Here is a 21861-nt window from a genome sequence, read left to right as displayed (position 1 = left end):
AAAAATTTCTTGATAGAAGTTGTTGATTCCTGCTGTTGCATTTCATTGTAAATGCCTATGAACAGCACAGTTTTCCATTCGAATTTCACAGGCATAAGTTTAATAACCTAGTCTTGCTAAGCCAAAATGTTTTAGATGCAGACTTAATGAACTGTCCCTCATAATGTGCATGTACAAACTCCTACAAAATGTTTTAGGTCTCGCTAACTACTGTGATTTTTATTTAGCCATGATCTTATCCTGTAGAGCCCCCTGGGTAATTTTCAGAAAACTGTAATCTGTTGAGAGTCTGCAAGTCTTTCTGCAGTTAAATAGTGATCTCTGGCTTTTAGACTTTATTGATAGAGCATAAAAGAAACAATTTAGCTAGGGAGTGGTGCTGTAGGTTTATAGAAAAATGTTTGATTGTTTTCAGTCTCCATTTATTCAACTGTGCCATTTCTCTCAGTATAGTCTTTAGGCCATTTGCATCAGATTTACCCTGTGGAAGCTTATTAAAATAGACTTTAGGTCTCCACTTCAGAAGTGGGTGGTATGGAGATGTGACCAAGAATCTGCAATTTAATAAGCTCTCCTGGTAGTTCCAAGATTCGCTACAGTTTGGGTAGCATGGCCTTGAAGGCAAACTAGTTATATGTAAGTCCTTTGTGAAATCTTGTTTTTTGGATAAACCTTTTACTTTCAAGGGCTTATTAGTTTCTACCGGAGACTTTGGCATTTTCATTTGGAAATTATGGGAATTGTAATGACTACTTTGAATGCATATTTATTAAGTACCTAATTGCCATGGTGTTGAGCCAAGCAGTGTACTCAGAGTCAGATTATAATTGTATTAAATAGATTAAAACTCACTAAGGGTCCCTTTTATAAAATTGTCTCAAGTCATTGATACCCTTAGCTTGATTTCTATTCCATCTTAAGAAATAATGTTTATTAACTCCTTTTTTGGATGGAGCAGAAGAAAGTCATTTGATAGGGCTTTGTTATATTACATTGCAGCTTAGTGCTTGTCACTGTATTAATTATATAAGTAGAATGAAGAGCCAGGTGGTGGTTTTGCTAATACACTTGTAATGCCTTATATATTTGTTACTGTAATTAATTGAAGTTAAAGATAACAGAACCCTCAGTATTTTTTGCTGTTGTTTTCAATCGTGTTCTTTGAAGATGCTGTCATAAGAATACTATCTACCTGTCGGCTTTCTGACTTCTTTTTTCATTGGCAGTAATGAATTGGGTAAAGCTAAGGGGGTGGGGTAGTTTTGATTGTGGATTAGAATTTTTTCTCAAGAAGTTATATTCTGAAATCTGTCGTTTAAATCTCAATAGTGTTTATACTCTGATCATCTGAGGCAACTGTTTTTTATAGTTTTTGCCTGGAAACCATGGATGCATTTTAGGGCAAGCATGTTTTAAAGCATTGGAGAATTGAGTAAGTCTATGTAAGTGTGATTCTAAGTGAAGTTCTTACAGCAATTAGTGCATAGGCCTTCCATGGGCGTCCCAGGTCTGCATCCTTAGGCCTGACCTCCTTATGAGACCTACGTTCCTCTAAGTTTGGCTGCCATGTGGACCCTGGTATCTGAATGTGCTGTCAGCACCTCAGATACATCATATCCAACACTATCACCTTTATTTGCAAATTGGATCCTTCTTCTCTTTCTCACTTTTATCTTAATGGTTCCACTGCTCTCTCAGTCACACTGGTACTCTGTCAAGGCAAATTACTGTTTTATGTGAAGAGATTTTGATAATTCAGAGTAACCCTTAGTGATTTCATTTTTTCCCTCTTTTCAGTTCTGTTCACAAAAGGAAGCCTCTGCCCAAAACTGTGTATAACTTGCTCTCAGATCGCGACTTAAAGAAAAAGCTAAAACAGCATGGATTATCTATTCAAGGAAGTAAACAACAGCTCATTAAAAGGCACCAAGAATTTGTACACATGTACAATGCCCAGTGTGATGCTTTGCACCCTAAATCAGGTAAGCTGGTAAAGCAATGAGTTCTTCTTTTCTCTGGATAAAGCGGTTTGTGTAGCTCAGGGATTATAAACCGTAGAAAAGAAACATTAATAAGTATAATTTTGATAGTAGATGAGACATGCAAATGTATTCCTTCAAAAGGTATCTAGAATACGCTCTGATAAGCCAGCCTTTCTCTCAGCCTCTTAGTCCCTATTCCCATCTCAGAGGCAACCCCTGCTGCCCGTTTCTTATGTATATCTTTCCAGAGATAGTGCAGGATGAAGACTTGGTCTAGAGAGCTGGGTTATAATCCCAGTTTTGTAGCTTTACGACTGGGGGACTATGGGCAAGCTACTTACTATCTCAGTTTTCTCATCCGTAAGATAAGGATTATGATACTGTGTGCTATATAGTGTTTTTAAAGGAAATAAATGAAAAGTGCATGGCATTGTATCATAGCAAGTAGTTAGCATTCAACAAATGTTACCATTATGATTATAAATTATACACAAACATGTCGTTGACTATTGTTTTGTAAAAATGTTAGTACTATATACACACTATTTAATGGTTTGTCCTTTTCATTTAATCACACACATGTTTTGGAGTTCTTTGAATTATTAGCATATATAGAATTGCCTAATTTTTTAAAACCTGAAGTACAGTATGCAAACAGAAAAGTATACAAATGGTATTGTTTAGTGAATTATCACAGAGTAAATTTCACAAAGGGAAAATACCTTTGTAACTACTTTTCAGATAAGAACCAGCATCCCCAAAGCCCCTGTGCTCCCACCTCCAATCACTCCTGCCTTCATTTGCACAAATGACCAGCACCTTGACTTCTAACACCAGAGATTATTCGTTTTGCTTGTTTTTCCTATATTTTGTCTTTATGTAAATGGAATAATAAATAGCTTATGTATTCTTTGCAGTGTGGCTTTATTTGTGCAGAATTATATTTAGAAGATTCATCTATGTTTTTGTGTACAGTTGTGATCTTTTCATTTTTGTTGCTATAGAGTATTCCATTGTATATCACACTGTTTATCCATTCAGTGGTTGATGGACATTTGGATTTGTCTACTCTTTGGCTCTTAAGAATAATGTTGCTGTCTCTTTTACGTGTCTTAGTGCACATAGGCACACTAACTTGTTGGATATGTATATATCTAGGAGTGAAATTAATGATATATTTGTGCAGCTGCTTAGCTTTCATGGATAATGTAGCCAAAAACTCAGTGCCAGGGTACATTTTTTTTTTTTCCTTATTTAATTTCTTTTTTTTTCTTCTTCTTCTTGTTTTTGTTCCTACCAGTGCACACTTTCATTAGGAGGGTCTGAGAGTTCCAGTTTTTTCACATCCTTGACAACATCAGTATTGTCAGTTTTCTTTTTTGGCCATTTTAGTGGGTCATTGGTAGTATCTCATTATGGTTTTAATCTGCATTTCCCCAATGATTTACAGTGTTGGGCACATTTTTATATGTTTGTTGATCATCTGGATATCTTCTTTGGTGAAACATCCATCTAAGCATTATGACCAATTTTTTTATGCTGTGTATCTTCTTCTTCCCCTTATTTATTTGTGGGAGTACGTGAAGTTTTCTGTATATGGATATTGCTGGATATATATGTATATTTAAACTCTTCAGTTTGCCTTTTCGTTCTCTTAATGACTTCATTCAAGAAGTAGAAGTTCTTAATTGTACTAATCTTTTGCATTTTTCCTTTAGTTAGTGCTTTATGTCCTTGCCTATTGCAAGGTCATGAGGATCTTGTTTTGTTCTAAAAGCTTTATTGGTTTTGCTTTTACATTTTGATCTGCAATTTATCTGGAATCGATTTTAGCGTATGTTGTGAGGTAGGGGCAAGATTCTCTTGTTTTTCCATACAGATAGCCAATCAATGCAGCACCACCATCCCTTCCCCTATCTCTTGATGGTTTTAATTTGTATTTTCCTGAGGCTAATGATGTTCAGCATCTTTTCATATATTTATTTGCTACTTGTGTGTGTGTGTGTGTGTGTGTGTGTGTGTGTGTGTGTTGGTAAAGGGTCTGTTGAAATATTTTGTCCACTAACATTTTTTTATTGCTTATAAGAGTTGTTTTATATATTCTCGGGGTGCTTGGGTGGCTCAGTCGGTTAAGCCTCCAACTCTTGATTTCAGCTCAGGTCATCATCTCACAGTTTGTGAGACCGAGCCTCGCATCAGGCTCTGCACTGACAGCATGGAGCCTGCTTGGGATTCTTTCTCTGCCCTTCCCTGCATGTGTGTGCACTCTCTATCAAAATAAACAAACTTAAAAAAAATAGAGTTGTTATATTCTGAATACCAGTCATTTGTGAAATACATGTATTTGAATATTGTATCCTAGGCTTTGACTTGCCTTATCATTTTCTTAATGTCTTTTGAAGAGCAGAAGTTTTTCATTTTGATAAAGTCCAGTTACCACTTTTTTTTTCTTTTATGGTTCATGCTTGTGGTATTCTATGAAGAAATATTTGCCTATCCTAGGATCACAAAGAATTTCTCCTATGTTTTCTTCTAGAAGTTTTATAATTTTAGCTTTAGTCTATGATGCATTTCCAGTTACTTTTTCTGTTGATGTGAGGTAAAGGTTACAGCTCACTTAAAAAAATATGGCTATGTATCTAGTTTTAACAGTCCCATTTGTTAAAAAGGCTATCCTTTCCCCATCTACATTTCCCCCTTTGTCAAAAATCCATGGACCATATATGTGTGTGAATATACCTAGAATCTTTTCTGTTCTATTGGTCTTTATGCCGGATTTTTTTTTTTTTTTTTTTTTTTTTGCCAGCACCATACCCCCTTGATTACTGTAACTTGGTAGCAAGTATTGAAGTCAGGTGGAGAAAGTCCTTCAAATTTGTTCTTTTTCAAAATTACTTTGACTATTCTAGGTCCTTTGCATTCCCATGTAAATGTTAGACTCAGTTTGTTAATGTCTACAAAAAGAGCCTTCTGGGATTTTAATTGGGATTACGTTAAATTCATTGATCAATTTAGGAGAATTGATAACTTTACTGAGTCTTTTTTTTAAATTTTTTTTTTTTCAACGTTTATTTATTTTTGGGACAGAGAGAGACAGAGCATGAACAGGGGAGGGGCAGAGAGAGAGGGAGACAAGATCGGAAACAGGCTCCAGGCTCTGAGCCATCAGCCCAGAGCCCGACGCGGGGCTCGAACTCACGGACCGTGAGATCGTGACCTGGCTGAAGTCGGACGCTTAACCGACTGCGCCACCCAGGTGCCCCGACTGAGTCTTTTAATACCAGTTAAGTTCTGTCTCTGTTTGTTTAGGTCTCCATTAATTTCTGTCAGCATTGTTTTCCAGCTTTTTATATACATGTTTTCTAGTATTTTGTTAAGCTTACCACTAAGTTATTGTCGTTGTTTTTGGTGCTATTGTAAGTGGTGTTTTTTATGTCGGTTTCTCATTACTATTTTAAAGAATCATTTTGATATACTGATTTTTGTATATTTAGCTTTGTATATTTTGTATATGTATTTATACATATCTATAGTGTTAACTTTTAAAACTAAATTATTTCTAGTTGTTTCTAGGATTTTTATTTACACAATCATGTCAATAAAAATAAGTTTTATTTCTTTTTTCAGTCTGTGTGTTTTTGATTTCCTCTTCTTGCTTTATTGCACTGGTTAGACACTCCAGTGCAGCGTTGTATGAAAGTATGAACAAATATCCTTTCCTTACTACCAGTCTTATAGATAACATATTTAGTCTTTAACCATTAAGTCTGACAGTTGCAGATTTTCAGAGATGCCTTTTGTGAGGTTGAGGGTGTTTCTTCGATTCCTAGTTTGTTGGGAATCGTGAAGGAGTGTTGGATTGTGTCCAATCCTTGTTCTACATTTATTGAGTTTGCCATTTTTCCCCCTTATTCAGTAATATTCTGTAATATGGCTTATTACATTGATTTTTTAATAGCTTTGTTGAAATATAATTCACATACCGTACTACCCATTCAAAGTTGTAATTCAGTGTTTCTTAGTATATTCGCAGTTATGCAGCCACCACTGCAATAGATTTTAGAACATTTTTATCACCCCCAAAAGAAACTGCATATCCATTAGCAGTCACTCAGCATTTTTTCCCAATCCTCATAGCCCTAGACAACTACTAATCTACTTTCTCCGTAGATCTGTCTATTCTAGATATTTTACTTACTTATCTCCCAGTGTTTGGATATTCTGTTCATTTTTTTTTTCAGTGTTTGTGTTTTTTGCCTTTTGGTATGTTTTCGTAATGTTTTTCTTGTTAGTTGGACATAATATACTAGTTAAAAGGAACTTGTTTTAAGTAGGCCCTTAATAATGTGGTGGTGAGGTGTGCCAGAGAGGGGAAGCTTCTTAGCATTAGGCCTCAATTCTTTAGTGGGCCTGTGTCCCTGGATTGTAAACTTACCAAGTATTTCTTAGTTTTTTTCTCCTCCCTTAGGTGGGAAGATGGCTAGAGCAGGCTGGAGTTGGGTGTAGTAGTCCCTCCTTATCTGTGGGGGGATACTTCCAAGACCCCTAATGGATGCCTGGAACCATGGATAGTACCAAATCCTATATATATTGTTTCTCCTGTGCGTGCATACCTATGATAAAATTTAATTTATAAATTAGGCACAGTGAGACATTAACAATAACTAATAAAATAGAACAATTTTAACAATATATTATAATAAAACTTATGTGAATATGGTCTCTCTCTCAAAATATCTTATTGTAGTGTATTCATACTTCTTATGGTAATGTGAGGTGATAAATTGTCTGCATATTAAGAGAGTTGAATCACGTGGTCCTTGTGATATAGTGTTGTCTACTCTTGACTTTCTTTCTGACCATATATCAGAAGAAGGTCATCTGTGTCTGAACCATGGTTGATTGCGAGTTACCAAAACAGTGGAGAGCAGAACTGCAATTAAGGGGGGGACTGCTGTATTTCCCTTTCCCAGGTCAATTAGGCTCTAGTAATACCCCAGTTGGTTAGGCTCGTTTAACTAGTTCCCTGAGAGGACAGGTCTTGTTAAGAGAAGAATACACTGGTATATTTGAAGATGGTTTCTTTTCCCTTCCCCCTGCTCAAAACCAGAGATTTTTCTTTGATAATGTACTATAAGGATTTTGTTGAACTCCTGAAGATGAATCTCACAATATTGTCTCCCCTACCACCCTCCAGCCATGACTGGGTCTCCCTGGAGTTTTTAACTCTCAGAATCATCTGCACAGGACCTCCAGCAATTAATTAATTACGATTCAGGTTTTCTTATCTTTTGTTATGTTTCTCACTGCAGTTTCTGCTTGTAAGTTTCTCCTAAGGTAAGCCATTACTCCGTATTTTTGGGGGTCTCAACAGTCTTGGGGGCATTAGTTTGCCCTGTGTCCTCTTCAGTGTGGATCTAAGAAGAGTCGCTGATTTTTCAGTCTGTTGAGCTTTTAACTTGTTATTAAGACGGAATGGCAACTTCCAACCTCCTTCTGTGCAGAACTGGAAGTCCATTTCATTTAAATGAATTAATGCAAATACATGGCCTTCAGTGACTGACTTCTTTTCAAGGTTGTCCATTATTCATGGCTAGTACTGCATTCCTTTTTATTGCCCAATAATATTTCATCGTGTGGATCTATTACTTATTTTTGCCTATTCATTGACTGACATCTGGGATTTTTCCACTTTTTAGCCATTATGAATAACGCTGCTATGAACTATGAATATCCATACACAAGTCTCTGTGTAGACTTACGTTTTCATTTTCCATAGATATGTACTTAGGAGTGGAATTGCTGGGTTAAATGGTAACTACATTTTAACATTTTGAGGAACTGCTGGATTGTTTTTCAGTGTGCCTACAACATTTTACATTTCACTAGCGTAAGGGTTCCAGTTTCTCCACATTCTTGCCACCATTTGTTATTCTGTCTTTCCTGTTTTGGCCACCCTAGCCATGTGAAGCGGTGTGTCATTGTGGTTTTGATTTGTATTATGTTGATTTTTGAATATTAAAGCAACCTTTTATCTTTAGCAAGGACTGTGTCCATTTCATCTAAGTTCTTGAATTTACAATTTGCTGTCAGCATTTTTTTTAAGAATATTTTTTTCATTGTCTTTTAATGTCTGTGGGATCTGTGGTAATGTACTGTCTTTTGTTTTTGATACTAGAAATGTGTCTTGTCTCTTTTTTCCCTTGATTGGGTTTACCTATAAGATATCAATTTTATTGATTTTTCCAAAGAACTGGCTTTCAGTTTCATTTTTTTTCCTCAACTTATTGCGTATTTTCCATTCTATTGAATTTTCCTCCTATCATTATTTTCTTCTTTCTAATTACTTTAGGTTTAATTTGGTCTTATCTCTGTAGCTTATTATGGTGGAAGCTTAGATAATTATTTCAGATTGTTCTTCTTTCAAAATTTTCATATAAGTACTATTTTACTTACACCCACAAATGTTGATACATTCTATTTTCATTTGCATTCAGTTAAAATATTTTCTTTCTTTTTTTAAAAAGTTTTTTAGCGTTTATTTATTATTGAGAGACAGAGAGAGAGCATGAGCAGGGGAGGGGCAGAGAGAGGGGGAGACACAGAATCTGAAGCAGGCTCCAGGCTCTGAGTTGTCAGCACAGAGCCTGGTGTGGGGCTCAAACTCACAAACTGCGAGATCATGATCTGAGCCCAAGTTGGACGCTTAACTCACTGAGCCACCCAGGTCCTCCTAAAATATTTTCTAATCTTTGTTGCCATTTCTTCTTTGAATAGTGGGTTATATAGAAGTATTTCCAATTTCCAAATATATGGGCATTTCCCAGAAATCTTTTATTATTCATTTTACTTTTATTCTATTTAACCAGTTCTGTATCATTTCAGACCTTTTACATTTACTGAGACTTGTTTTATAACTCAGCATTAGGATTTCCTGGTAAATGTTCCATAAACACTTGAATATTTTGCTTTTTTTTTTTCTTTTCCTTAAAGGTTCTGTAAACTTGCTTGATAGTAACATTCAGTTCTTCTGCATCCTTGCTGATCCTATATTCGCTGGTGCTATCAATTCCTGAAAGGATTATTGAAATCTCCAACTATATTTATAGATTTTCCATTTTTCCTTTCAATAATTTCAGTTTTCCTTATATTTTGAATCTCAATAATTAAGTGTATCTGCATTTAGTATTGTTATGTCTTCTAGATAAGTTGACCTACTACTACTTATTATTATGAAATGTTTGTCTTTGTCTCTGGTAATATTCTTCGTCTCAAAATCTACTTTATCTGGTATGAATGAATATAGCCACTCTATCTTACTTCACTCTTCTTCTCTTTAAACCTATTGTGTTATTATATTTAAACTTCTTTGAAAGCGGTATATGGTTTTGATTTCCTTTTTTCTTCAAGTTTATTTATTTATTTTGAGAGACAGAGAAAGAATGAGCAAGAGCATGAGAAGGAAAGGGACAGAGAGAAAGGGAGAGAGAGAATCCCAGGAAGGTTCCACACTGTCAGCGCAGAGCCTCACATGGGGCTTGATCTCATGAATGGTGAGATCTCATGACCTGAGCCGAAATCAAGAGTCGGATGCTTGACTGACTGAGCCACCCAGGTGCCCCTGGATTTGCTTTTAAAATGTAATTTGACAAGATAGACCATTAAGTTATAGGGCTTAAACCATTTTCATTTCATTTAACCTATTAGGTTGAGTTCAAGGCTGTCATCTTGCTTTTCTTTTCTACTTGTCCTATTCATTCTTTGTTTTGTCTTCCTTTTTTTGGATTGAGTATTTTTTAGTTTTCTGTTTCCTCATTTGGTTATTAGGTATATCTGTTTACTTTCTTTTAGTGATTATTCTGGTGCTTACCATATGTATCTTAAGCTTATCACTGTCTCCCTTCCAATAATGTACTAACTACTTCATGTAGAACATAGAAGTATCTTATGACTTCCATCTTTCGTTTCATTATTGTCATAGATTTTTCTTCTATATGTGTTACAACCTCGATAATTCCTTTTTACTCTTTTTTTAAATTGTCAATTTTCTTTTAAAGAAAATAAAAATGAAAAAGAAAGTCTATATGTGCCTACACATTACTATTTCCAGTATTTTTCATCTCCTTGCTTAGATCAAGGTTTCCATCTGATGTCATTTTCTTTTGGCCTGAAAAACTATTTAATATGTCTTGTAAAGAGTGCAGATGTGCTAGTTACAAATTCTTTTCAGCTTTTGTCTGAAAAAGCCTTTTTTTTTAAGTTTATTTTTTTATTTTGAGAGAGACAAAAAGTATAGGTGGGGGAGGGGCAGAGAGGGAGAGAGAAAATTCCAAGCAGGCTCTGTGCTGTCAGTGTGGAGTCAAACTTGGGACTCGATCTCATGAACCATGAGATCCTGACCTGAGCCAAAAGCAAGGGGTGGACGCTTAACTGACTGAGCCACTTAGGTTCCTCGTAAAAGCTTTAATTTTGTGTTTGTAAAGTAGTTAAAACTACTTTATTTGGAAATAATTATCATAAAAAAAAACTGTACCCTTTATATGGAATCATCTATCATCATTTTGCCTTATTTTCTTTATGAATTGCTATTACTCTCTCTCTCTGTATAAAAATACATGTGTGTAACATACTTATATACTTCTATTTTTTCCTTAAACCATCTAAGAATAAGTTGTATAATCTTGATTCTTTACCACTAAGTACTTAACTATGTATTTCCTAAGAAAAAGGATATTCTCTTTTATTATGAAATTACAGCTATTAATTTCAGTAAATTTAACTTTGTTAACAATACTTTTATCCATTCTATCATCTCTGTTCTATTTTCAGCAGTGGACCCAGTAATGATTGCTAATAGATTTCTTTTTTTTTTTTCTTCTAGTACATGGTGCGGTTTTGGATCACATACTGCATTTAGTTGTGCCATCTTTTCCGTCTCTTTCTATCTAGAACAATTCCTCAGTCTGTCTTTGTCTTTTATGACATTGGCAAAGAATACAGGCTTTGTTGTTGTTGTTTTTCCCCCCCAAAACAGAGTATTTCTCACTTTGGCTTTGTGTGATGTATCCTTATAATTACATCAAGGCTGTGCATTCCTGGCCAGAGTACTATATATGTGATGTTTTTTGTCCCTTGTCAGGATATCACATCCAGGGTGTTTGACATCTTTGTGCCTCTCACTTGTGATGGCTGGTTTAATCATCTTCTCAGTTTCTCCCTCGATACTGGGAGATTATATAGTTTTCCCCTTGCTACTAATTGGATATCTGTAGAGACACTTTAACACCATGTAAATATCCTATACCTCATTAAAATTTCACCCCTACGTTACTATTCTTAGGTAATTTTTATATGAACTAATCTTTTCTGTGATAGTTGCAAAATGATGATTTTCTAACGTCACTCCTTCCACATTGCTACTGGTGCCTTTGCTTCTAGGTTCTTGTAGCAGATTGAGCTCAGGAATATATGCATGCATATAGATGTGCATACATGGGTATGTACATATACATGACATGCTTATGTGCCTGTATACTGTATGTGTACATATAAATGTAAATCCATTTATACTTACATACATTAGAAATCATGAGAGCATACTGATTGCAGTCCAACCCCACAGAGTTCTATACCTTTCTCTGTCCATATTTATACTTCCCATTTTTTTCCACAAGAAGAATCCTCCCTTCAATAGCATCAGCACATTTAGTAATTTGTCCCAATTCTGTAGTACATCTAAAATAGTTTCAGAATTGCTTCATCTGTACTACTACACCACTGCAAAACAGACCTACCTATAAGAAAGAATTCAGAATATTTTTTAGTTCTCTCTCCCCACAGTTGCTTTCCCTGCCTCCATTTCCCAGACTGAGGGTATGTAGTCCGATATTGTGTTCATAATTTCCTTTTTATCTTTCTTCAGTGTGTGGCTTGGTGTTTTACTGAAATACGGTAGGGTTCATTTGTTTTCCTTTGTTTCTAATTGTTGTTTTTTAGTTGTCCCTTGCAAGTATAAGAAATTAATAACTTAAATGTAACATTTAAACTAAGAAGATAAATTTTTATAATGGACCACTGGCTGTCATAAAAATATTACATACAGTAGCAGGTTTGTTTTCTTTTGTTTCAAGAGAGCTCCTGATTACTTGTTGAAGCATTTGTATGATGGTACCTTTAAAATTCTTACCAGATAGTTTCACGATTGGAGTCATCTCAGTGTTAGTATCTGTTGAGTGTCTTTTCTCATTGAAGTTATGATTTTCCTGCTTCTTAGTTGACAAGTGTTTTTATTGTGTCCTAGACATTTTGACTATAATAGGAGATTCTAGTTCTTTTAAAAATATTATCCTTTAACAGGCACTCACCCTGTTTACGTTTAACATGCAGATCCGGACCTACTTCTGTGGACCGTGGTTCTAATGACAGTGTAGTTTTCAGAGCCCTTGCAGCGTTGTCCTGGTCTGCTTCCTTTAATTACTACCTAAAGGGCCCTCTGAGAATCTGGTGTTTCATACTGTGCTCCACTTCCCAAACCTTTTGGCCTCTAAAATTAATTTTTAGAATATTTCACATGTGAGTTGGCCAAGAATGTGTTTAGGATTTCCTGTGCAGGTTTAAAGGATACTGTTCTCCAGGTTTTGTCTCTTTGAGATCCTTGCTCCAATCACTAGTTAGAGGGTGAGGGTCCTATCTGCTACTGCTGGCTGAGGTCTAGGTTTCTCATTCGGTCCGCACTGGCCCTGTGTTGCTGGGAGAGGAAAGCCTTTCCCAGTGCTCCTGTTACTGCTGGGGGAGAAGGGGGGTGGAATCCATACTCCACACTTACTCTCTGATTGTACTGTAGTGGGCAGGAAGCATCAGCAGTGTTTAGCTGGAGTAGGTCAGATATTGTCATAAAGTTTTTTGGTCTCCTCCTTTCATAGTCCTTTGCTAGAAAAATGGTTTCTTGGGGCGCCTGGGTGGCGCAGTCGGTTAAGCGTCCGACTTCAGCCAGGTCACGATCTCGCGGTCCGTGAGTTCGAGCCCCGCATCAGGCTCTGGGCTGATGACTCAGAGCCTGGAGCCTGTTTCTGATTCTGTGTCTCCCTCTCTCTCTGCCCCTCCCCCGTTCATGCTCTGTCTCTCTCTGTCCCAAAAATAAATAAAAACGTTGAAAAAAAAAATTAAAAAAAACAAAAAAAAGAAAAATGGTTTCTTGGGTGTGTGTGTGTGTGTGTGTGTGTGTGTGTGTGTGTGTGTGTGTGTGTGTTCTGGGTTGCAGGCTTCACCAGAGTCCAATCTGGGATTTACAGAAGATAAAAAGGAAGCCCAAAGAACTCACCATCGTGTTGTCCCTTAACTTCTGAAGCCCTTAGCCAGTCCATCTTTCTCCTTCTACCCTTCAGAGTTCTCTTATGCTTGTTACCTTACATTCAAGGGTTTTAGTGATAATTACTGAGGGAGAGTATGAGAAATCAGAAGAGAAATGAGTCTAGTCCATCTTCTTTGGAACTGCAAGTTCTCATTCATGTATTTTTAATTTCTGTTCTAGGTGCAGACACATTTAAGATTGTTAGGTTTTCTTACTGAATTGAGTCTTTTATCATTATACAGTTTCCCTCTTTATCCCTGATAACATTCATTATTGTGAAGTCTGTTGTGCCTTTTTAATATAGCTATTGCAAGTTTCTTCCCTTTAGTATTTACATGATACATTTCTTTCCATTCCTTTATCTTGGACCTATCTATGTCTTTTATTTAAAATGCATTCTGGGGCATCTGGGTGGCTCAGCTGGTTAAATGTCTGACTGTTGATTTCATCTCAGGTCATAATTTCATGGTCTGTGGGTTCGAGCTCCAGCACCAGGCTCCTCGCTGGCAGTGCAGGGTTCTCTCTGTCCCTCTTTTTCTGCCCCTTATCCGCTTGCATGCATGCCTGTGTTCTCTCTCTCTCACAATAAATAAAATGGGTTCTTTGCTGCAAGCATATAGTTTGGTCTTGCTTGTTTTAATCGAGTCTACATTCTGTATCTCTTATTGATGCTTTTAAATCACTTACACTTAATGTACTTATTGATACAGTTGGCGTTATTTTCTGCTTGTTCCTTCTGCTTTTTATTCCATTTATTTGCTCTCTTTTGGGTTATTTTTTATTAATACATTTTATTTCTACTTTGGGCTTATTTTACCTTTTTTTTACAAAAGTTTTAGTGGTTGACGTAGGATTTGTAATAAGCACCTGTTAGTTACAGTCTACTTTCAAATGATGTACTGCTTCACTTACAGTGTAAGAACCTTACAACAGTATACCTTAAATCCCTAATTCTTTGTGTTGTTGTTGTCATGAGTTTTGTACTTTTATCTATGGTATTAACACAATATGTTGTTGTTTTGAATGGTCAGTTATCTTTTAGAATAGTTAAAAATAAGAAAAATATTTGTATTTACCTTCATTTTTACCATTTCTATCACTCTTCATTTTCTCTTCTAGGAAGAGATAAGTTTCTGGTTTCATATTTCTTCTGCTTGAAGAACTTCCTTTAACACTTTTTATAGTACAAGTCTGCTAATAACATATTTTCTCAGTTTTTGTTAGTCTCAGAAAATCTTTATTCCTCCTTCACTTTTGAAAAATACTTCCATTGGTATAGAATTCCGGATTGGCATGGTTTTTTCCCCCATACTTTTAATTCATCACTCCATTGTCTTCTGGCTTGAATAGTTTCTTTCTTTCTTTTTTTTAAAAATTTTTTTGACATTTATTTATTATTGAGAGAGAGAGACACAGCATGAGCATGGAAGGGGCAGAGAGAGAAGGAGATACAGAATCCGAAGCAGGCTCCAGGCTCTGAGCTGTCAGCACAGAGCCTGACTCAGGGCTCGAACTCATGAACCGCGAGATCATGACCTGAGCCAAAGTCGGATGCTTAACTCACTGAGCCACTCAATCGCCCCTGGCTTGAATAGTTTCTAATGAGAAGCCATGATATAATGCTTGATTTTTCTTTATGTAATATACTCTTTTTCTCTGGCTCACGCAGATTTTCTCTGTGTGTCTGTGTTATATATGTTGTTGTATTTTTGTTTTGTTTTGTTTTTGCATTCTGCTTAATATTCTTTGAGTTTCTTGCCTTTGTGGTTTGAAGTCTTTTATTATATTTGGCAAATTCTGACCATTAGATCTTCAGATATTTTTCTCTTCCCTTTCTTCTTCTTTTGGGATTTCTGTTCCATGTATGTTAGACCTTTTCATATTGCTCCATGGCTCTTAATGCTCTGAGTCTAAAAATGTAAATTTATATTTAGTACATTGGAGTTTGAATAGATATCTGCTAAGAATTGGATTCCACTAACAAATTAATTTTCATATTCCATTGGGACTGCTATTTATGCCTATATTTTTAAAGGAAAGAGCAAAATGACTTTACTGTACTCTTACAGTTATGTCTTAAATTGTTCTGCATGTGCAAGAGTTCAGTGTTTTACTCCTTTTAATCTTTTATTTTGCAATAACTTTGGACTTAGAGGAAAATTAACAACAGGTAGTGTGAACAGGTAGTTCACACATTCCCATCATCTAGCTTTAGGGTTGTACAATGATCAAAACCATGTAATTAACACTGCCTGTATGTCCTTATTTTAACAGCTGCTGAAATAGTTCAAGAAATTGAAAACATGGAGAAGACTAGGATGCGTCTTGAAGCTAGTAAACTCAACGAAAGCGTATGTTGATGGTCTATTTCATTGTCTGGGTAGAAATGATGGGCAGAAAAATTGAATGCCCAGTAAAATTAAATCTGTTCAGTAGGAAATGTCCTGGAACACATTTCTATTTAGTGTATTATGATTTTCTTGTAGCTGATTTTGAGCACAAAATTCTATCACAGTTAGCAGTCTTCTAGGGCTAAGTACAATCCAAAGTGGAGTTTATTAATGAATTATAGTCCTGTGGAAAAAGCATATGCCTGTACATCTGGTGGCCTTGATATCAGTCCTTTCTCTGCTGGTTGCATTTGATAAGCTCTTTAACATCTGTGGCCCTTAGGATCTTTGTCTGTAAAACTCGGGGGTTAAACTATTTGATCTCTAAGATATCCCCCTTCAGCTTGGCATTCTGTAATTCTGTGATTATGCTGATGGAGAAATTAAGTAATTATAAGACTTAATGAGGACTGAGTATCTATTAAGCTTGTTGAGGGAATCAGACACCTAAAATTCTTCACTATTGCCTTCCTCTAGCTTGATGGTCCAAAACTTGAGGAAAGGATACCAAAGAAGAAAATAGTCATTGTGTCCTATGACAGTGGAGGAAGTGTTATGGGCTCTCCCAAGTAGACTTTTTTCCTAGACCATCGGTAATGTGTTTGTAAGGAAAGCACCGACCTTAGGGAAGTAAGTTTATAATCAGATAGTAGAAAAAAAATGAGATTTTCATTGATTTTATTATTACCTATGTGCTAACTGTAAGATGGAAACTGTAATGAGTCATGTAAGTAGATTTCTGATCTCTTAAGTCTAAGATTTTCAAAAGTGGAAGTAGAAATTTAACATATTGAGTGTTATATTTTCTTTATTTATTACCTTTCCAGTAGACTTGGAGAGGTTAGGTTGGAAAAGGGAGAAGTCAAACAAGAAAATCTGCCTTATTAATGATCTGCTAAATACTTCTTCAGTCTTGTAGTTTCACGTGTTACTGTTGTATTAATGAAGGTGAAAAATTAAATACCAAAAGTGGGAAATTTAATTGATCATTTTATTAATTCTTCATGTTAGTGTTAATATGAATATTAGTGTTGCATTTTCTACAGATGAGAAAACAGTAATGAGTAAAGGTATACTAATTATGATATTCAAAGGAGGTACACAGGAGTTATTCTTCCTAGGTTTATATGAAACAGAGATAAGAGATTATTTTCCCCTATTTTAAAGTTTGTAGTACTGCAGTTTTTGTCACTTTTTGAATTTTTAATTAAGATCTTTTGGATTATTTTAGATAATGGTTTTTACAAAGGACCAAACAGAAAAGGAAATAGATGAAATTCACAGTAAATATCGTAAGTTGTGTGGCATTTTCTTTATTTATAGAGAAGTTGGGTTTCAGGTTAATATTAAGTCATTTTTCTTAAGTAACTTTTTAAAATAAGTTTTTACAGTAATGTTTGATGTAAACTTTTCTTCTATATTACTTAACTGAATTTTAGTTGTTTACTCCGTGACCTTTCTTGTAACTCTATGTGCCTGCTTTTTGATTTCTAACATTCTTCTTTGAGCTTATCACTAAGTACTTTGTGAATTAGCTGCTCTCAAAACATCTCTGTGAAAATAAAATGGAGTTAAAATGGAAACATTCCTGACTTTCCATCCTGTCCTCAGGCCACTCACTGCAACACTTTTGTGAAGAATTTCAGCACTTCTGTAACTTGCAAATTTGTGCCAAAAATAGTTTTCACTTTATCAGTTGTTACCAACTTCCAGCTTACTTCCTTTTCCTTATTAGGCTTTTGTATGTATCTTTTCCAGGGCTAGCACATTCACGTTTTGTCAGTTTGGTAGCTGTTATTTTTGGTTGGTTGTTTTTTAGTTTAAATTTAAATTTAAGTACCTGGCAAAAGGTAGTTAATAAATATGGAATGATATTCCACACATGATGTGTTTTAGTTGTGCTAAGAGGATTTTTTCTTTTTCTTTTTCTTTTTTTTTTTTTTTTCCCCTTCCTTCTTAAGCTTTGAATGTATAGGTACAGGAGTGATCTGTTTGGGAGGAGAGACGCAGTACACAGGCATTATATACAGGTGTGATGGCCTGTGCCTTACCAGAGTAGGAAAAGGAGCCTAGAATATTCATGGACCTTAGACTGAACAACAAAAGTCAGTGTTTTTCTGTTGTTAGATAAGTGTGATAGGAGCTTCCTTAATATTTGGGAAGCCAACATGATTTTTCTTGAGGCAGAGGATAGAGAATATCAAGTGACCACTGAATTGCTAAAAATAAGGCCTGTAAAAATAAGGAAACCAGCAAATTTGCTTGGAGAGAAAGTAATTTAAACCATTAAAAAGATAATATCTAACAATTATGCCAGAAAAGATATAACTATTGCTCCCTATTTAATATCTAAAAAAAAGTTTACATACAATAGAAATTTGTATCTTTACTAGGCATGTCATGTTAAGTTAATGCATTTAGCCCTAAAATAAATCTCTGTATCTATTTTTTAAAAAATACATGAAATGGACAACTCCCTTGAAAGACACAAATTACTAAACTTTATTTAAGAAGAAATAATAGACAAATTGAATTTGCAATTCCTGAAGAAATCCCAGGTCCAAGTGGGTTCACTGGTGAATTCTATGAAATATATAAGGAAGGAAGTAATAATCAGTTTTAGACATATTCTGCTAGAAAATTGAAATGGAAGGAATACTTCTTACCTCATTTTATGAGGCTGAAGTTTCCATGAAACTAAAAACCAAAGATGGTATAATAAAAGTTCATGGGGCACCTTGGTGGCTCAGTCGGTTAAGTGTCCAACTTCGGCTCAGGTCATGATCTCATGGTCCGTGAATCCGAGCCCCCTGTCGGACTCTGTGCTGACGGCTCAGAGCCTGGAGCCTGCTTCAGATTCTGTGCCTCCTTCTCTCTCTCTGCTCCTTCCCCGTTCATGCTCTGTCTCTGTCTCTTTCTCTCTCAAAAATAAATAAACATTAAAAAAAAAGTTCTGACCAATATTCCTCATTGAACATGGATGCAAAAATCCTTAACAAAATTTTAGTAAATTACATCTGGCAATACATATACAAGATAATACATCATAACCAAGTGGGATTTATCCTAACAGTGCAAGATTGGTTTAATTTTAGAAAATTAATCATTGTAATTCACTGTATTAAGTGACTAAAAAAACACTATATGGTTCTCAAAATAGATGCAGAATAAGTGTTTGACGAAATTGAACACCCATTAATATAAAAACTCTTACCAAAATAGAATTTCTTCAATCTGGTAAAGAATATCTATAAGAAACCGACAACTAACATCATATTTAATGATGAAATATTAAATACTTTTCTTCTGATTGGGAGCAAGGTAGATACGTTCTTTCTCACATTTTTTATTGTACTGTAGGTCATCAACAGTGTGAAGGAATAAGAGTAAATAGTATACAGATTTGAATGAAATAAATAAAACTTTATAGTCACAGTTGACATTATCATCTTTCACAAATAGTATGAATTGTGAAAGAGAAAGCTAAAAGGAAATATGATAAGTTATATTTCAGTAGAATTTAGTGCTTACTCTTTAAAAGGCAAATATGAAAATGAAAACTCAAGCCACAGATTGTGAGAAAATACTGTAAAATTTATATTTGACAAAATACTAGTATCTACAATATGTAAAGAACTCTTGAAATTCAATAATAAGGCATATGCCATATATATATATATATATATATATATTTTAAAGGGTAAAAGACTGAAACATTCTTCAGCGAAATAAATATTTAAGTGTCAAGTAACCACATGAAAATATAGGTTAATCTTATTAGTCATTAATATTTAGGAAAGTATAATTAAAAAAAATTTTTTTAACATTTATTTTTGAGAGAGAGAGATACAGAATGTGAGTGGGAAGGGGCAGAGAGTGAGGGAGACACAGAATCCAAAGCAGGCCACAGGCTCCCAGCTGTCAGCACAGAGTCCGATGCTGGGCTCAAACCCACAAACTGTGAGATCATGACCTGAGCCAAAGTCAGATGCTTAACTGACTGAGCCACCTAAGCACCCCAGGAAGATATAATTTTAAATGAAATAAGACTATATACTTATTTTAATGGCAGGGGGAAAAAAAAAAAAAAAGGATTATACCAAATTCCTGGCCAGGATGTGGAGCAAATGGAAATCTTACGCATTGCTGGTGAGAAAGCAAAATGATACAACCACTTAGGTAAACAATTTAGCAGTTTGTTTTAAGGTTATATACCTCCATACAGCCCAGTCATTCTACTCCTAACTATTTATCCAAGAGAAATGAAAGCATATATCCACACAGAGATAGGAAGTCAGATTTATTGAGATATAATTTCCAAAACACAAAATCCATGAATTGTATTAAACAATTTCAAGAGTATTATGGACAAATGCTATAGCAGCGTATTCATATTATCCTAAACTGAAAACAACGTAAATATCCATAAACACAATATGATATATCCATATACAATGGAACAGTACTTAACAATAAAAAAGAATTAACCCTTGACACACGAAGCCACATGGGGGGAATGTCAACAACATTGTGCTACAACAAAAGCGAAACTAAAAGGGTAGCATCTTGAATGAACATTTATATAAAGTTCTAGAAAGGCAAAAATTAGTAACAGAAAGCATATTGGTACTGCCAGCTCCTGTGGGTGGGGGAAAAGGGGATCAGGAAGGAACTCTTTTTTTTTTTTTTTTTTTTTTTTAAATTTTTTTTTTTCAACGTTTATTTATTTTTGGGACAGAGAGAAACAGAGCATGAACGGGGGAGGGGCAGAGAGAGAGGGAGACACAGAATCGGAAACAGGCTCCAGGCTCTGAGCCATCAGCCCAGAGCCTGACGCGGGGCTCGAACTCACGGACCGCGAGATCGTGACCTGGCTGAAGTCGGACGCTCAACCGACTGCGCCACCCAGGCGCCCCAGGAAGGAACTCTTTTGGGTGATTTAAGTCTTCTATTTCATGAGTGCATTGGTAGTTACGCGACTACAGGTTTTTTTGCATCAAATTAAATTGTTCATTTCAAATTCACGAATTTTATTGTGTGTAAATTATTTCTCGGGAAGTCTGATTTTATTTTTTATTTAATTAATTTATATATATATATATATATATATTTAAAAAAATTTTTTTTAACATTTATTTGTTTTTGAGAGACAGAGACAGGGCATGAGCCGGGGAGGGGCCAAGAGAGAGAAGGAGACACAGAATCTGAAGCAGGCTGCAGGCTCTGAGCAAGCTGTCAGCACAGAGCCTGATGCGGGGCTTGAACCCACAAACTGTAAGATCATGACCTGAGCCGAAGTCGGATGCTCAACTGACTGAGCCACCCAGGCACCCCACGAAGTCTGATTTTAAAAATTTAGAGAGAAAAGTGGCATTCTTTTTTATTTTTGCAAATCTCTTTGATGTCTTGCTTAATAGAGAACATCTTGACTTTCATATCAGCTTCTGCATTTAAACTGTTGCTATGTGTTGCTTTGGTTGAAGCATATGAAAAATATCCACCCTGACACAGGTAGGCAATTGAAAAGAGAGAAGTGTTTCAGTAGATTTTTTTTTTTTTTTTTTTGGATAATCATGGGTATTGTTGGCAAGTGTTATTTCAGAACGGTTAGTTACAATGGAATTTGAAATCATATTAATGAAGTTTTTGTACTCTACCCCATAAAAATCCACTGGTCTGTCACGTGCTTTGAAAGGCCTTTCTACCTGTGAATGGTTTTGTAACATCATTTGTTGGTTATTTGGAAAATATTGGTTCATCGAGTTGCAAATGTTTGCATTTTTTCATTTGTATTATATAATATAAAAGAACAGCATTCTTTAATTTCAGCCCCAGTCTTCTCAGGAAAGTTAAGTATTGGGAAACCGTCAGCTCATAATGTCGGATACAAGTTATCCAGAGTTCTGATTTTCACTTGAAAGCTATCCTTTTATCTTTGTCAGCAGATGCTGTCACTTGTTTTTCTTGAAGTGAAAACCTCCCTCATTCACTTTTGAGAAAATATATTATCCAAGTGTAAATAATCACAGTTTTTCTACTGTTCTTTCAAGTAAAAATGCTGTTTGTTTAAAAAGTAGCTAATTTAGCTCCCACCTGAAATAAGTACATAGGTGCTTCTGCAGGCTGTGGTATTTCCATT

General features: G+C 35.4%; 1 protein-coding gene across 5 annotated transcripts in view; it reads left to right on the top strand.

The window, feature by feature from the left end:
- Positions 1-21861, top strand: part of RAD18 (RAD18 E3 ubiquitin protein ligase) — a 117608-nt gene that overhangs the window by 42992 nt on the left and 52755 nt on the right. For all 5 annotated transcript variants that reach the window (XR_007150509.1, XM_047850911.1, XM_047850912.1 and 2 more), the window contains 3 exons: positions 1798-1982; positions 15607-15683; positions 16954-17014. Coding sequence is in view for 4 of the 5 variants with exons in the window: in XM_047850911.1 (XP_047706867.1) it covers positions 1798-1982; positions 15607-15683; positions 16954-17014 (323 nt within the window). In the remaining variant the exon portion in view is untranslated. The remainder of the gene's footprint in view (positions 1-1797; positions 1983-15606; positions 15684-16953; positions 17015-21861) is intronic.

The sequence above is a fragment of the Prionailurus viverrinus genome, chromosome A2, assembly GCF_022837055.1.
Source record: "Prionailurus viverrinus isolate Anna chromosome A2, UM_Priviv_1.0, whole genome shotgun sequence".
Classification (NCBI taxonomy): domain Eukaryota; kingdom Metazoa; phylum Chordata; class Mammalia; order Carnivora; family Felidae; genus Prionailurus; species Prionailurus viverrinus.
Note: the sequence above shows the minus strand (reverse complement) of the source record. Positions and strands in the feature narration are given on the sequence as shown.